This window comes from Trifolium pratense, linkage group LG3 (assembly GCF_020283565.1).
Source record: "Trifolium pratense cultivar HEN17-A07 linkage group LG3, ARS_RC_1.1, whole genome shotgun sequence".
Lineage (NCBI taxonomy): Eukaryota > Viridiplantae > Streptophyta > Magnoliopsida > Fabales > Fabaceae > Trifolium > Trifolium pratense.
The window spans coordinates 27,093,050-27,106,129 of NC_060061.1; the positions used below are offsets into that span (position 1 = coordinate 27,093,050).

At 30.5% G+C, this 13,080-nt stretch overlaps 1 protein-coding gene and 1 non-coding gene across 2 annotated transcripts; both read left to right on the forward strand.

The window, feature by feature from the left end:
* Positions 1-2,794: 2,794 nt before the first annotated feature.
* Positions 2,795-7,219, forward strand: LOC123913673. Its single transcript, XM_045964488.1, has 4 exons — positions 2,795-3,298; positions 3,640-4,214; positions 4,365-4,652; positions 5,830-7,219. Exons 1-4 carry the CDS (start codon positions 3,141-3,143, stop codon positions 6,984-6,986), a joined length of 2,178 nt encoding a protein of 725 aa, XP_045820444.1. The 5' UTR covers positions 2,795-3,140; the 3' UTR covers positions 6,987-7,219.
* Positions 7,220-12,516: 5,297 nt separating this feature from the next.
* Positions 12,517-12,619, forward strand: LOC123919167. Its single transcript, XR_006813082.1, has one exon. It is a non-coding gene; the product is annotated as a U6 spliceosomal RNA (small nuclear RNA).
* Positions 12,620-13,080: the final 461 nt, after the last annotated feature.

Below are 13,080 nucleotides of genomic sequence, written 5' to 3' on the forward strand. Positions count from 1 at the left end.
AAATACTACACATTTTTGTATTCTTTTATAAGATAATTTTGTTGTATTTTAAAATGTATGAAAAATAATATATAAAATAAAATGTAGTCGTTTTACTAATATATTTTTATAAACTTTTAAAAAAAAAACTTCATTCTTAAATTCGTCTGAAGCTTCCTAACGCGTTGTGTCGGTCTTGACCAAACTCATGAAAAATATTATGGTAATATCGTATAACACGCTTCTATAGTAGATTGGAGTGTGTTTAGAAGACTTTGTTTATGATTATGCCCTCTAAGACACTTCTATAGTAGATTGGGTGGCATTTAGCATGGGACGGTTTAAAAATGGTCTACGATGGTCTAGTTTTTTAAGACCATTGGATCGATGGAGTATACAAAATTTAATATGGGTCGTATACACTTAATTATAAACTCGTTTGATCTGCTAAAATACGGGGAATTTGACTGAACAACTTTTGTTGTACCCTATTTGATTTGAAACTGATTACGGGACCGGACAAATTAGGTAGCAAGAGATTGCACAAAAACAAATTATTTTATCCCTCAGCGAACCACAATACCATTTTCTGTCCACGGTACAATTATAAAAAAATATGAAAATACTCATTTTTTTTTTGAATATAAAAATATTATTGTCCTATATCTTTTTGTCCTGCCTCGTGTTATCTTGTTTTGTGTTATTTTGTAATAAAATGAGTATTTCCGTATTTTATATAGTTGTACAGTGGAAAAAAGTTGTCATGTGATTCTGTGAGGGACAAAAATTATTGTTTTTGTCATATCTCATGCTACCTATTTTGTGTAGTTTCATAATCAGTTTCTTAATCAAACATGGTACAACAATAATTGTTTAGTTCGGTCCCCAGATTTTAGCATATCAAACACACTTTTTATCTTCATCATCGATCTCTCCTTTAATTTAATTATTTCTTTTTCTATTTCATATATTTCAAATACAACTAAGGGTGTGTTTGTTTCAAGGTATGAAATTGCATTCCTTGGAATGATATTCCTAGGAATATTATTTCCAGGAATAACATTCCTACTCATGTGTTTGGTTAAATTTTAGATTTCCTGGGAATGTTTTTAAAATTTATATAAAATAAAAAATTCAAAAAAATAAAAATGCAAATAAATGTGAGTGGTAGTGGGAAGTTATGAGAAGTTATAGGAAGTTGAGTTTTATTCCCATGAGAATGTTATATTCCCACCCTATTAGCATGGGAATAACAAGTGTAGAAGTTATGTGTAAATAACATTCCTGGGATTAAAAAATTCCTGGGAACAAAATTTCAAAACTTGAAACAAACATAGCAATGTTACATTCCAGATCTCATATTCCCAGGAATAACATTACAAACCTTGAAACAAACACACCATAATATCATCATTTTGAAATATTAATGTTCAATATAATATATTTAATATATGATATGTTATTCTACCATATTTTTATAATATTAATAATTAAATAATATGATTTAATTAAAGGAGATGATGAAAAGGTTTTTTAATAGAGATTGTAAACTTGATAATTTGATATATTGATAATTAAAATTAAAATGATTTAATTAAAGATAATTAAAATTAAAATGATTTAATTAAAGGAGATGATGAAATTTTTTTTTAATTGAGATTGTAAACTTTTTTTGTAGAGTGTCACATCATCAAAATACTTGATTGTGAGCAACTCAACATTCCTTTTACTTGTAAAAAATAAATAAAAGATTAAAATGATTTAATTAAAGATAATTAAAATTAAAATGATTTAATTAAAGGAGATGATGAATTTTTTTTAATTGAGATTGTAAACTTTTTTTGTAGAGTGCCACATCATCAAAATACTTGATTGTGAGCAACTCAACATTCCTTTTACTTGTAAATAAATAAATTGCAATGTGTAATAATATATTAATATGATTTATCTTGGTTTTTTTAGAAAATTAGATTATATATATTTAATAACAATACTAAAAATTATATATACATATAATTTATATGTACATATTTTAGTGACATATGGATATATTTTTTTGGTTTTTACGTATGAATGTTTTATTGATCCATATATACGAATTAAGTTTTTTATTTGGGCAAGTATGTGGATATTTAGGTTACTCTTAATTATTTAGTCATTTACGTTTTCTATTAATCCATATTTATCATTTTATATATGCCAAAATATAGTCTTTTGGAATTATGGGGGTTTCTTTTTCTATTCATGTATTAATCATTAGACATGAAATTTAATTTGTGGAGGATAAATTTTATTTTAGATATTTTTAATAATTAAGAGAAGTTGGTAAATTTTCAATCAAAATATGGAGTTTTTTTAGAGGTGCCACATCATCACAATGAAGGCCTATGAGCAATTCAACCTTCCTTTTACTAGTAAAAGATAATTAAATAAGAACTACAACTGGTAATTTGGATATTAAAAAAACCAATTCAAATTAAACCGGACTAATTAGACCGAATTGAATAGATTTTTTTTTTAACTTGTCATCCAAAATTAAACTAAACAACAAATGATTTTATATTTGGATTGAATAAATTTTTGGCTCAAAATCGATCAAAACCAAATCACAAATATATATTTTTTGCCAGGTAGTTTAGTAAATAGAAATTCCACCATTTTAGAGATAAATAAGTGGAGTGTTCGGATTCAAACTCCGACTCTTACGTATAAAATATTGATATCCTTACCAACTGAGATAAACTCACGTCACAGACAAAAATATTTAACTTATAGGAATTAAAAATATATTTAACAAAAATTTTATGAACCGGGTAGTTACATTTTTGGTAAGGTAAAATGCACATTTAACCACCGACCAAATTCACAGTTCAACGACCAACCCAAAACCGCAAGAGGAGAAGAAAAAAACCGAAGAGCATTTTTTGATAAAAAAGAAAAATCAGAAAGCAAAGATCAAAATTGAATAAAAAAATTGGAATTTCCCCAAATCTGAATTGGAACATTTTCCCTAACCCAGATTACCCTAATCGGATCACGATTCAACCGCTCACGCCGGTACCGGATCCTCCGTTCTTCGCCGTTGGTTGATCTGAGCCACAACCACCCTCCGTCAAACCTCATTCTTATCGTTCCTAAGAAAAGGAGGGTGAAAGTGGAGAATGGATTGCGCCGTTGGATCGATCGTATGGGTTCGCCGGAGAAACGGGTCTTGGTGGCCGGGTCAAATACTTGGCGCCGATGATATGTCCACTTCTCATCTCACTTCTCCTCGGTCAGGAACTCCGGTTAAGCTTCTCGGCAGAGAAGACGCTAGCGTGTAACTCTCTCTCTCTCTCTCTTTCTCTCATGACAGATTTCAGTTGTAAATTTAACTACTCTGCTTTCATGTATTTCTTACATTATACTCATTGATTAATTAATTAATTGAGTCTTTGCAACTTAATTAGCTATCATAATCCATAATCTGTGTAATATTCTATAATCTGATCATATATGTGGAGAGGTTAGGATCATAATCATTATTAGTTACATTGCTGTTATGTTTATGACTTTATGTATATGAGATGTACAAATCACTAATCTTTGTGTTTTAGCATTCTTAACAGTTTTATTATTATTAATATTTATGGAATTTGGTGGTTTAATTATTCTTTGTAGAGATTGGTACAATTTGGAGAAATCCAAGCGTGTAAAGGCATTCCGTTGTGGCGAGTTTGATGATTGTATTGAAAAGGTTGAATCCTCTCATGAGATGCCTTTAAAGAAAAGAGAGAAATATGCCCGTCGTGAAGATGCCATTCTTCATGCTCTTGAACTTGAGAGGCAATTGGCGAAGAAGCAAGCAAAATCAGTCAATGCTTCTGATCGAACTGAGCGTAGATTGTCTAGTTCGGTTAAAAAGGGTGTGGTTGTTTTGCCGGTGGAAACCCCGGGAAATGATGACAGTGATGATGATGAAAAATATGCATATTTGAAATCATATGTGTCTTGTGAAAATGAAATTGATGGAGGTTGTTTTCCTTTGGAAGTAGCCAGGGATGTGGAAGTAGATCTCTCTGAAGTGACTCCTCGGATGAGAGACATGCAGGATTTTGGACTCAAAATTCCACCATTGAAAGGGAACTTCTCATCTCCCGTGGATCCACGTGTTTCAAAGAGAATATCAGTTGATGAGGGTGCTCGGGCTCTTGCAAGTGATAATCTTTGCATGGGGAATGCGCTCCAGGCAAACGGTAAAATTCTGTAGACAAAAGAATATGACCTAATGAGAGATTGACTGAGCATTATTTTAATAAGGAGACATAAAAATTAATCATATTATTTCATTGGTGAAAATCATTTGTATGTTTTAGGATATAATCTGAATGTGGTTCTTTTTTCAGGAGCTAGGCAAATAGCATACCGTACAAAGAGGAGTAGGTATTTTTATTTGCCAGCCGAGTCTGGTGATTCTCTTGATAACAAAGAGAGACTAGCCCTTGTTGACACGCCATCTCCAAAATTTGGAGGACAGTTTCCTTATCGTGGTTCTTTGGATGGAGAGACTGAATCAACATTTATGGATGATCTTGAATCTGGCTCTACAGAAACAGACTCCACCGTCTCTGATTCAGGTTCAGATTCTTCTGAGACAGAACCTGACATGAATGTAAAGATGACTATACTTACAGGTTAGGTTTCTGTCATACTTTTGCTATCCTCGTCTCAATAATATGCACTATAAATTGGCTACAACTTAAAAGAATTAGGAAAAAACGATACACCTCTTGTTGATTCCAGTGCTTCATTCTGCCAGTGTTTTTCATTTTGTGAATTTACTTCTCTTAATTTTTTTTTTCTGTATCTCGGCTTCTTGCTCTAAAAATTATTTTTAGCTATTTTTTGCGGTAGCGGGTATGGTTGTATGGATTTTAATTAAACGAACCATGTGCAAGTGATTCTCTCAGCTTCTGAAGTAGCTGTTCTTTACATTCCTGCATCATTCTGTACTTGATTTAATAATTTGTAACTTCAAATAATATGTCTGTCCTGGCAAATGGCATAGAATTAGCCAGGTACAAGATGAAGAAAGTTTCCCTCCTAAGATCTCCATCTCTGCATTTTCTTTCTCATTTCTTATATAATATAATGAAATCATTCTGTACTTGAAATCAACATTCTGTACTTGATTTAATAATTTGTAACTTCAAATAATCTTGATCTATCTCAAAAACATATCAAACGATTTTAGATTTTTATAAACTTTCAATCAAATGTTGGATTTTTGTAAAATTTGTATTCGTTAAAGCGTCATTGAGCGGTGTAACATTACTCAAATGTTACACCGGTGTAATTTGATCCCTCCCCTATATTGAAATCAACAAATTATTTAGCTGGCTTATCTTTATTGTCAAGGTTAAAAAGTCATGATCCTATTCCTACTTGAATTGGCCAATATGCTATAAGAATTTTATTGTAAGATTTGATTTTAAGATCTACTACCACTTTGGTAAACTAGTGTGCCTTTTCCAGCATGTGGTATTGTGTATGCATTCAACACCCAAGAAAAAGATCATGATAGGCAAAATTCATTACACGATTATTCTGATTTTTGAAGGCCCATGGTGTTAGATTCAGGAGAAGGAAAACAGAAGGAATTGGCACTATCATGCATATTTTAGTTTTGACCAGTTTCATGAATTTTAATTGGGGAGTCACTTCCAATTTTTATGTGAGCATCTAAGGGAATCCTGTACTCAAGTCATAGCTTCGTTATTGATAAAGGGTTCAATTTTTGTGTTGGACTATTTGTTTTATTTTTCTTTTACATCATCCTTTATGGTTTTTTGAATGTTACTGTAACTGCAGAAACTGGCCGGGATTTTGAAGAACATGAAAGCACAAGTAGTGAGGAGCCTGATGAATTAGCAGTCACCAGTGACATGCCTCACCTCTATCCTCGTGAACTGATAACATGTAATGAAGCCGTGTCTAAATGGCAACTAAAAGGGAAAAGGAATAACCGGAATCTTGTAAAGAGGTCTTATGGTGCCCCTGATGGAAAAGGTATTATATATGGAGCAGAAGTGGATTTTGAAGAAGAAAGAACTAATTCAAGTCACAAGAGAATGGGTTCAAGTTTAGATTGCTACAGAAGTGATTTTAGTGATGCACTTTATGACGATGATCAAATGTTTGGATTGGAAGATGAATATTCTCCCACTCTTAGAGCTGTATCAAAAATTCAAAATGAAACTCATCGTCGTGTGGATGACTTGGCCTGGGATGAACATTTTGATTCAAAAGAATATTGGGATATTAAGGGAGTTACTCCAACATACGGTGATGGTTATCATGTTGGTGGGAGGATGAGTTCGATGCTGATTAATGTAGATGTGAATGTTCAAGCAGGATATCGAAAGCAGCCTGTGCCCATTATTTCTCTCATGAGTAAGTTAGATGGAAAGGCAATAATAGGGCACCCAATCCAGGTTGAGGTCCTTAAGGATGGTTCTTCTGAAACTCTCTTTTCTGCAATTGATGACTTCAGTAATGATGGGATTGGTGTTGAAGGATATAGTGTGCTTCCGCAAGCTTGGAGGACTGCAAGGAGAACAGCAAATTTCCGTATCCCTCGCCCCCATGTATTGTCATCAAATGGTGCTGAAGTTGCTGTTGACTTTCCCTCTTTAGATCAAGAACAAAACTTCGATTATAAAAAACTAAACACTGGAAGTTCCATTCATAAGGCAGGCCTTCAAAAAAAGAGCGGCGACAAAAAGTTCGCTAAAAAGGTGCCAAAGAAGTTGAGCCTGTCATCTAACCAGAAAATTAGAACTCTGTCCTCATTATCTACTGAACATAGTCTTAGAAATCCATTGCATGATATCAGTAGCTTTCAAACAGGTAGATTAATTAAACCAGAAATCTCCGGTCCCCCCACAGTAGCTTGCATACCAGTCCAATTAGTATTTAGTAGATTACTTGAAAAGATTAACAGGCCTCCATTAAAAGTAGCTAAGTAATGCAGCTTTGCTGAATACTGGTTTGGAGAGAAATTATTAGGTTACATGTACATTGTTATATGGAAAAGATAATAATCTTGGAGTGATAGCACAATTTATTGAGGATTTCTGGTTTCCAAGTGTAGGGAAATCATATTCAATTTGTTGTCTGCATTTTAAGGATTGATATGCTGTATAGTTCCCTATATCCTGGTACCTATTGAAGATAAATAAAAAAAGGTAACTTGGAATTATTTTGCTGCCATGGTTAAAATGTCACTTTATAGTTATTCATTTATTCGTAGATATTTAAATACAATGTAGGAAAATGGAACCTCTCCATTTTTTTTCTTAGGTTTTTTCAATTTTCACATCTCGACATTTAACTATTTTTTCCCCTTCAAATTCGAATATGATCCCCTCTTTATAATTTAATGGTTTAGATCTCTATATTATTTTCTTGTGTTATTTTTTTTTGGGTAAATGATCATTTACCCCCCCGCAAAATAAGCAAATTTTCATTTACCCCCTATGCAGATTTTTTTTCTGTTTACCCCCTGCAAAAAATAGATTCACTCATTTTGCCCCCTGTGTGTACAGCAGGACATGTGATTGTGCAAATTTGCTGACGTGACTTGTACACGTGGAAAAAAACATTTATATTTATTTTTAAATTCCACGTCAGATAATATTTTTTTAAAAAATAAACTTTTCCTACAAAATTAATAAAACGAATTTTTTTTCCAAAATTAAAAGAAAATCCTACAAATAAATTATTTTTCCCTACAAAATTTTTAAAAATTCCTACAAATAGTTTTTTTTCGTACAAAATTATTATTTTTTTCCTAAAATTAAAAAACGAATTTTCAGATTTTAAAAATTTATTTTCAAATCTTTTTGGTTTAAAAAAAACAGAATCTTCGCGGGTTTGCTTCCTCCGTCGTGATCATATTCGTCGTCGTCTTCTTCAATCACCGGAATCGTCTTCTGCTTCTTCTATTTTTCTATTTCTAGGGAAAATGATTTTGGTATAAGAGGAAAACTCGAATAAAACTTCTTTTTCTATTTTTTTTAATTCAAAGAGATTAACAAAAAAATAATGTTTTGTTTTTAAAAAATAAAGATCATGTTTTTTTAATTCAAAAAGATTTGAAAATAAATCCTTAAAATTTTTATTTTGAAAATAAACTTTATTTTGGAGTAAATATTTATTTTGGGAGCAAAATAAGAAAATTAATTTTTTTTTTGTTGGAAATTTTTTAAAATTCTTTGTAGTTTATTTTTTTTGCAGGAAATTTTTTAAATAATTTATTTGTAGGATTTTTTTGGGAAAAAAAAAGAAAGTCCATTTTTTTATTTTGTAGGAATTTTTTTTTTTAAAAAAAATATATTATCTGACGTGGAATTTAAAAAATAAATATTAATTATTTTTTCCACGTGTACAAGCCATGTCAGCAGATTTGCACATTCACATGTCCTGCTGTACACACGGGGGGCAAAATGAGTGAATCTATTTTTTGTAGGGGGGTAAACAGAAAAAAAATCTGCATAGGGGGGTAAACGAAAATTTGCTTATTTTGCAGGGAGGTAAATGATCATTTACCCTTTTTTTTTTTAGGTTCTTAATTCCAATTTTAGAATCATTTTGTACTTCTAAAAAAAAATATGTCCTTTTGTTCCATATTATTACTAGATACCCAGCAGAAAAAAATTGAACTTCTCAATATCTCAGCCATGCAAACGACGATCGCCTTTCTAATATGCAGTTAATACACTGTCCCTAGAGTATTGGCAGAGACTGCTAGATGCCTAAGAATAATCTGAACATGCTAGAACTGATTCATGACTCGCTCAATGTGGTACCAAATCTAACCAGAGTAGAAGCAGATCTCTTCAAATGGGACCATGGGAGTGTGTTGCTATTTACTTTGAGGCTTTGATAGGTGTAGTAAAAACATCATAAAATTGTGGGGGATGCTTGTTCATAAAAAGTCTAAAATATAGTATTCTTTTATAAACATATTATTCAATATTTTCCTGGATTCACTATGAAAATTTTATGAATTCGCTACTAGGTAGAACCTTTTAATTTTAATTGATAAAAGAAAATTTGTTGAAAAATGTGTAAATATTAGACACAACAATGCATGATAGAACAACACAAAACAAAGTTTATGTTCTGGACTAGACTAGAACTAGTCCACTTCATACCCTCTAAAGTTCACATGGCTTGCCCCATCATATCCATGTCAGCAGAACATGGTGGAACCTCTCCAAGATAGGAGCAAATTACTGTTCTACCCACTATCTAAGGGTGATATCTTGACAGTCCATCTTATTGGGCCTTGGCAAGTCCAACCCAATAAGAGGACCTTTGGCCCAGAGTTGGAGGCTATATAAGTTCTCCTATACATGAGAGCTAGGTAACACTATTCATTCTCTCAATTACTTTCTCTCACTAGTATCTCTCTTGCTCTCTTTTCTTGTCTGACTTTGGCATCGGAGCACCTGCAGGTACAACCCCCCCTTCCGTGGATCAGCTGCTCGACCCGCCGTCAACCACCTGCTCAACGGACTGCTAACTGGCCGTCTACCTGTTCTGATCAACAGTTAAGATCAGTTTATAACATTGAATAAATTTTGTCTTGTGCGATATTTGATAGACAAAAAGATATTTGAGTATTTTAGATAATTTGTGTAGAGGATAAAAGTTATCCATTGTTTCGGTGGGAGAAAAGAATTTTAGTTTTTGTTTGGTTTTTTGACCCAGTTTGTCCAGTCCTAAAAACAATTTCTTAGTACAATTGAAGCCTTATTTGTAGTAGATCAAATGCACAAGTGTTTTTTTTCTATTTAATAAAATAAAAAAATAAAAACATCAATTATAAATTTATTTGAGTGAAATTTAAAGATCTTGCAAACTTGTACCCTAAAAAAACAATTATTGAGCTTTTAAGAAATTTTGCAATATTTAATTTGCCATTTATTTGTTTCTTAGAATAATCTTTTACTAGTAAAAGGAAGGTTGAATTGCTCATAGGCCTTCATTGTGATGATGTGGCACTCTAAGAAAATGTTTTCAATCTTTGTTAAAATCTTAATATTATCTCTTTTAATTTATTAAATTAAATCTAAAAAAACTAATACATTATATTAAAAGGTAATAAATATTGCTAATGAGTAATGACATCAACTTAATGAAAAAGAATACGGAAAATCAATCTACTCACACCTTATGAAATGAATACATAAGGTCAATAAATATAATTAGGGAGGTTATTATGCTATGTGACTCAAAGAATTCCAATAATAAACATATACGTTCATAAAATTAAGAAACCATAGACATAGTAAGTATATATAGATATCTTTTACTAGTAAAAGGAAGGTTGAATTGCTCATAGGCCTTCATTGTGATGATGTGACACTCTAAGAAAATGTTTTCAATCTTTGTTAAAATCTTAATATTATCTCTTTTAATTTATTAAATTAAATCTAAATAAACTAATACATTATATTAAAAGGTAATAAATATTGCTAATGAGTAATGACATTAACTTAATGAAAAAGAATACGTAAAATCAATCTACTCACACCTTATGAAATGAATACATAAGGTCAATAAATATAATTAGGGAGGTTATTATGCTATGTGACTCAAAGAATTCCAATAATAAACATATACGTTCATAAAATTAAGAAACCATAGACATAGTAAGTATTTCTCTTCATTTTTTTATATTAATTATGTTTGCAATATAATCTTTTACTAGTAAAAGGAAGGTTGAATTGCTCATAGGCCTTCATTGTGATGATGTGGCACTCTAAGAAAATGTTTTCAATCTTTGTTAAAATCTTAATATTATCTCTTTTAATTTATTAAATTAAATCTAAAAAAACTAATACATTATATTAAAAGGTAATAAATATTGCTAATGAGTAATGACATCAACTTAATGAAAAAGAATACGGAAAATCAATCTACTCACACCTTATGAAATGAATACATAAGGTCAATAAATATAATTAGGGAGGTTATTATGCTATGTGACTCAAAGAATTCCAATAATAAACATATACGTTCATAAAATTAAGAAACCATAGACATAGTAAGTATATATAGATATCTTTTACTAGTAAAAGGAAGGTTGAATTGCTCATAGGCCTTCATTGTGATGATGTGACACTCTAAGAAAATGTTTTCAATCTTTGTTAAAATCTTAATATTATCTCTTTTAATTTATTAAATTAAATCTAAATAAACTAATACATTATATTAAAAGGTAATAAATATTGCTAATGAGTAATGACATTAACTTAATGAAAAAGAATACGTAAAATCAATCTACTCACACCTTATGAAATGAATACATAAGGTCAATAAATATAATTAGGGAGGTTATTATGCTATGTGACTCAAAGAATTCCAATAATAAACATATACGTTCATAAAATTAAGAAACCATAGACATAGTAAGTATTTCTCTTCATTTTTTTATATTAATTATGTTTGCAATATAATATTCTTATACGTTATGATCTCATTCTATTGTTTCTTTTGAAGGTATTGACTATGTATCTATTGTCAACATGAAACATTGTCGTTAAGAGCTTTAATATGTAGTACGTATTAACTTTATGGTTATTTTGTAATAGATAATTTTTAAGAGATTCATATTAAACATAATGTGAATTTTTTTTAATGTGAGCCACATTTTTTAGATTTAATTTTTCCATTTATTTTACTTTAGTAGTTTTTTTCCTTTTTGTAATTAGCCTTCCTTTTGTTGAATATGAATTATAATTATTATTATTAAACCTAATTAAATTCAAATATATGAAATCAACATCCAAACTTATATATTGGCGACAAAAATATTCAAGTTTATATTATAACAAAAATAAACTAAATATTCAAGCAAATATTATTTTCCACCAAGTGAATATGTGAGAAGAGACTTAAAAAAAAGAGAGAGAAGTAAGTAGAAAAACTATTTGTAGTAACTTAAATTGCATGGAAGAGAGTAAGCGTTTATGCTATTTTATACGTAATTTTCAAAAAAACGAGATTATGTGATAAAAAAAAGCATGTATGTATGCATTCCTCCAACTCTTATTGAAAAAATAAAATAAAGGATACATCAAGAATAAAACGCAGAGTGATATGTGACTATACAATTGCAACTCATATAAAAAAAGCTAAAATCTCATACGACTACACCATTAAAATAGAATATGATGCATCACTTCAAACTTATAAGATATTATCAAAGATCTATTACATTAAAATAATATAAACAAAACTACGATATAAATGAATAAAAAAATCTAATATTTTTAAAAAATTTATACATATATATTAAATATAATCATATTTTAAATTATTATACATTTAACTATGTATGGTTATACTTAATTATTATCACAACTATTTATTTTTCATTTATAAAAATATTTTAATTATATATTTTAATCGAACATGTGCAACGCACGGGTTTACCCCTAGTATTTAGTAAAAAAAATTATGCATAATGTTGAAAACATTGTTGCCGTCCCCTCGGGGACATCCGATAAAATTGGAACAATACATAAAAGATTAGCATGACCCCTGCGCAAGGATGACATGCACAAATCGAGAAATGGTCCAAATTTTAATGTAACAAAAAAAAAACATTGTTGCCATGAATATTATCAAAATAATACTCCGTCCATCGGTCCATCCTAAATTATGTGTCATGCAAACAAGATATTTGTCCCAAATAATACCATCGTCAATCATGCTTCTTTTATCTTCAAGCAATTAGCAGAGGGAGAAACTTTGTCCCTCACTTGTGAGTTCCTTAACTACTACTCTAAAGAACGTTAAATACGGTATGCATGTGTTTCACTATTGACCTACAAATGCATAAAAATAAAGGGAAAAAAAGAGATAAAAAATGCATTTGATGCTTGCTTGATTGCTTGCGATATAAAATTTTATTAAAACCGTGATATTTATATGCAAATGCTAGCCCCATTGGCCAGTAATCGTGAGCAAAAATCCTTTGTCTCATTCGACTATTTGTGTGGTATTGTGTAAAACTTCTCCTACATAGGTGGTCGTGGTGCTCCATGT